The sequence below is a fragment of the Mizuhopecten yessoensis genome, unplaced genomic scaffold, assembly GCF_002113885.1.
Source record: "Mizuhopecten yessoensis strain PY_sf001 unplaced genomic scaffold, ASM211388v2 scaffold10483, whole genome shotgun sequence".
NCBI lineage: Eukaryota > Metazoa > Mollusca > Bivalvia > Pectinida > Pectinidae > Mizuhopecten > Mizuhopecten yessoensis.
In genome coordinates, this window is record NW_018408569.1 from 234274 (window position 1) to 239416 (window position 5143).

General features: G+C 35.8%; 1 protein-coding gene across 1 annotated transcript; it reads right to left on the reverse strand.

The window, feature by feature from the left end:
- Positions 1 to 4245, reverse strand: LOC110460825. Its single transcript, XM_021513998.1, has 3 exons — positions 3995 to 4245; positions 513 to 706; positions 1 to 232 (listed from the first exon to the last, which is right to left on the reverse strand). Exons 1-3 carry the CDS (start codon positions 4123 to 4125, stop codon positions 81 to 83), a joined length of 477 nt encoding a protein of 158 aa, XP_021369673.1. The 5' UTR covers positions 4126 to 4245; the 3' UTR covers positions 1 to 80.
- Positions 4246 to 5143: the final 898 nt, after the last annotated feature.

Consider the following 5143-nt stretch of genomic DNA (forward strand, 5'->3'; position numbering starts at 1 on the left):
TGGTAATTATTTTCTTTTATTAAATATTTTTGTTGAAATGTAACTGACATTTGATCTGTTTACAGACAATATCTACAGCATTAACCATACGGGACTTTGGGTAAGGACACTTTGTTCACGGTGAACGGTATATTGATGAGAAACATTGACCCCGGAGACCCTGGTTCGAATCTCAGTTCGAGCGTTTCCTTTCTGTTGCTCACTGGTCGGGACAACACACAGGTCGGACTGTCTGAGGATAAAGCACAGAGATCAAGATTCGTTTAATTTAGATTGATGGTTCAAATGTAATAAGATCTTTTAAATAACATTATATGTTTTATTACCCAGTTTTAGTTCATATGTTTAATCTTGTTTCAATATGACATCAGCAAAACGTAAAGCCCCGAAATAATACGTCGAACTCAGCCATTTAGTTTCACATACACGTGCTATATCTGTGATCAAGGTGTGTTGTAGATAACAATAGATTAATCAGAGTTGAAGAGTGCAGGATCTAATCGTTCACTAACCTTTCTTTGGAGGATTTTTCGGAACGTTGCGACGGTTTGTAGTGTCTATGATGTTGTATGGTATCTTGTCGAACCGAAAACACATTCGGAACGCCTCGTATTTTGTCATTTTGAGTGTAAGGTTATGGTTTTGGCACTTATGCCACTGGATTGTTCCATTACGACAGATAGGTTCCACCTCGATAATACCGCTTCTGGAATGTAAGAATAGGTCAGGATGTACATGTTAGTATTCGACTGATACAATAAAAACGTGATAGTATACTATCTTTCTGTAACAACAAATATTCATATACTGTTTTTAAATACCTGAATCCAAAACACGACTTTTCCCAATCTAGTATTGCGAGTATTATAGCGTATATATAACTTTGTCTGCTCATATTGTGAATCAAGGTCTACTGAGGGTTAACGCTCCTTACAATCACTTTCGATGGGAATTGAAAGTTCGTTTCATTGAATTTTAAAGGACGACGATTCTTGGTAGAAAATGATTATGTAGAAATGACAACAGCTTTTTCTCTTCTCCCACTTTAGAAATATGAATGTACAATATATTATTTTGTCAGCACAATAGGAATTCCTGGATACACACAATACTGATGACAGTACACTAAGTTACATCAATGGCAGTGCCTAATCGACGAGGGTGTGTTAGAAAAGGAAGCCTCTTCTTTTTATTTGTTTTATTCTAAAGGTATTGTGGCTAATCCTGAAATTGAGTTTTAGGGCTTAACTTCAAAACCTTTCTTTCTCGCTCTCATTTGCAAACACTGATATCAAATCGAAAACAATGTTAAACTACTTGGTGCTGAAATGGATGGTCTTTTAAAGTTTGTAACACATATTTCTAGCTTTAGAGAGGCACCAGGGCAGATCACAGTGACAGAGATATAAAGAAACGTTTTATGTTGGACATGATGCTTATCTATAAATCTGGTATAATATCACATTAATGACTACTCTCATTTTATTTAGCATTTCTGAAGCAAGTCTACTAGGAACAAAATGGGAGACAGCCATGAGTTTTGTTTTAGATAGATTAGTTTGACTTTCACTCACTAATGTCACAAACCAACGATTGTTTCTTACATATCACTCATAAAAACGATGGAATATGAGTTTTTTTTTAAAACGTTCAATGTTTCTTATGAGTATTTGAAAACAGTCACAGCTGAAAAATACATTATTTCAACTTGAGGCAAGAAGAGACTGAGAAGTTCTTCAGGTGAGAGCCACTCGATAGGGACAATATGTATATCTGGGTGAGGCCGCTCGCAAATTGACCTATCTATCCGACGACTGATGTTAGATACACAGTAGATAGCTAAAAGGAATTCCGTAGGCGACTCTATATAGGGGATGGCCTCCACTGTATACATTCCAGGTGTGCAACATATTTAGAAAGTTGGACGGTTCCATACCTGGTACCTATACATTGTTTTGTACAGCGGGCGTGTATGGGGGAAACCATATCCCAATCCACACTGATTTCTAAGCAATACACTGTACATTGTACATTTCTTATTTGTGATGTTTTGATTCAACTGAGTATTACAAATGTCCCTAGACTATTTCCTAGTACTTTAGTGTAAACTATCCAGATACATGTAGCACATTGGTAGAGACTGGCCCAACCACCTGTTGCTTACACTTGACTTGTGATATATATCTTCCTATTCGTTAAAATTTGCTTAATATCCTTTCTATTAACTACTAAGTATTGTTATCTTTTGTAATTAAATACGAATCAATGTAATAATCTTATTGAACTGATCTGTATGCATTTACGTATTATAATGCGACAATGTTATCTCAACCTGTCAATTATGCTTATTGTGCATGTATTCCCAGGACTAGGTAATGTATCTCCCAGAAGTAGGTCATGCAATTCCCAGAACTATGTCATTTATCGCCGAGAACTAGGTCATTTATCTCCGAGAACTAGGTTATGTTCATGTATCTCCCAGAACTAGGTCATTTATCTCCGAGAACTAGGTTATATTCATGTATCTCCCAGGACTAGGTAATGTATCTGCCAGAAGTAGGTCATGCAATTCCCAGAACTATGTCATTTATCTCCCAGAACTAGGTCATTTATCTCCCAGAACTAGGTTACATACATGTATCTCCCAGAACTAGATTATGTATCGCCCAGAACCAGGCCATGCATTCGGTAATATTATCCCACACTTTGTGTGCCATTTTCGTCTACATTATACTTGGCGAAATTGCGTCGTCCACAAAGATCAAAATGATATAAACTGAGGGTAAAATCTTTAGAAAGATTGAGTTTCTCGTTGACAACATCTCTGTTGAGTTCGGTGGTAATATTTTCAAGCAGATTGTAGGCATTCCTTTGATAACACACCTTTTCTAACTTAATTTTGTTTTTATACGAGTCTGAATGTATGAAAGAGCTTATCAGAGTTAGTAAAATAAACATTGCCAGGTTAGATCCTTCGATTTCGCTTTCTAATATATCGGCGATAGGCCATCTTTAAATAGCCTACTGAACTTGAAACCCAGGTCACTTCAGACTCTTTTTCTCCATCCGATTTCCGCGATCTGCACTTACAACACAACCAACTGTGACGGCTTGTTACAAAGCTTGAAGAAATGCGGAACAATTTCGATTTTCCAAAAGTGAACTTTCCTTTTTTTGATAGTAGCATCCCTGTTTCCCCGACCTACGGTGTTACATGTCGCAGTTGATTTGGTATTCAAGAGCTTGCTCCGAGTATCATGATTTCTATGATAAATGTTGACCACTAACCGACAAACGTACGACTCAGAGTTGCCAAAGATGCAGATTGATGAACACTACAGACATCTTTTGTTTTGAGTTTTTGGGAAATGGCTTTGATTACATGGCGGATGTTATCGAAGAAAAAGAAGACGCTTACTCTTCATGAAAACCTGTTCTTAATTTCCTTGTTCTTTTCAATGGTATCCATGTAGTTCTTTCTAATGTGACATAGTGTATCAATGTTGAGTTTGTTTTACGATACTGTTGACACTTTGGTATACCCTAGCTTTAAACTGTACCCTATGTTTGCATGCTTGTTTAACCTTGTTGTCTATTGTAATCATTTGACGAAAAGTAGTTTTTCGTATATATTGGAATGAGTACAGAAAACGTATCGACACGTTTAATACTCCTAGTAAAATCATTAACCATGTAGTAAGGTGTGGTGTTAAAACGATCATACATTGCAAGCGCTTCATAAGGTTTTATAAAATGACGAATACGAAGAAAAGGTCCATCCATTAAGCATACAATTAGGTTTTACAACATTTCCAAAAACATTTAAAGTGGCTGAAAGTATTTTAAATAGAACTTTGACCATGGTATGGTCGTAATGAACGCAACTGATACTTCTGTCAGCAAGAAACAGATATACGTGGAGGTAAAGAATACATAAAATATAGCCTACACGCAAAGGCTATAAAAGGGAGTAGATTACTGCTGTATTACCTACCCAGACAGCCACGTGTTACACTCCTCGGCATACAGGGTATCATTACATAGACCTGCTGACGAACGGTCTGGTCGCCATACCAACAACACCAATGTCGTCACAACTTTACAGATACACCAATGTCTGTTCATTCTGTGGTAGTATAACTATACTTATTAATCTCATTTAATACCCGAACCACACCAGGAGGATCTATCTCTCGTATATCCTATAATTTTCTTGTCCTCGGGGTAAACATCATGTATCCATATGCGATAAATTTGTCGTTTTTGATTGATAAGAGGCGTGTGCCCACAAGGACTGCGGCACGTGCACAACAGCTAGTGTCCTTATATCAATTTTTCTGCCTCTTCATAACTTGATTATATACTGTGAAATGTTCAGGCATAGTAGTAAGTAATTACTGAAGTCGCAGCCATCTGCTCCCTCTTGAAGTGTTTTGCACTTCGCAATTAAGGATTGCAGCAGTGTTAGTTAAGGTCAAGAAATAAACATGTTGTCCTAAAATTGTTCAAACTATTCATAAACATTCCTAGTCTGCAACCGATGACGTAGCTCCATTTTCATAAAAAAAACAATTGTTCTTATTTCAAATTTTCTTCCTTCAAATCATTCCTATTACATCGTGATAACTATGAGAAGAAATTACGAATTTAACAAAACCATGACCTTATAAAGATACATAAGTGACATCATAGAGATCCCACTAGTTATCAACTTTAGCTGTACACCTGTACTGTTCCACTACTCTCTATCAGATTCCTGGTGTTATGCTATCGAGGAAAGAGCGTTATATTATTATAACAACTAAACAAAATGTGCAAATCGTTGTCAGCTTTTTTTCACTTCAGTTCCGCTTGATTATAAACAGGTTCAAAGGAGTGAAAGGTTATGCATATATACTTGTACAATAATATAAAAGCTAAAATGTTAAATAATTATGTACTTGTACAAGAATATAAAAGTAAGAATGTAATGTAATTATGTACTTGTACAAGAATATCAAAGTTAGAATGTTAAATAATTATGTACTTGTACAAGAAAATAAATGTAAGAATGTTGTACAATTATAATTTGTAAATTTAAGTGAAGGTTGATTTGTTATATAAGTATATACATGTTCATATATGTAAAGATTAATATGTTATA

Excerpts from the sequence above, each read along its gene's own strand:
- LOC110460825 (XM_021513998.1), bottom strand. The coding sequence starts at position 4,125 with ATGAACAGACATTGGTGTATCTGTAAAGTTGTGACGACATTGGTGTTG. Across the intron at positions 707-3,994 it reads TGTAACACGTGGCTGTCTGG|AAGCGGTATTATCGAGGTGG; the intron begins GTAGGTAATACA and ends CTTACATTCCAG. Across the intron at positions 233-512 it reads GAAAAATCCTCCAAAGAAAG|ACAGTCCGACCTGTGTGTTG; the intron begins GTTAGTGAACGA and ends CTTTATCCTCAG.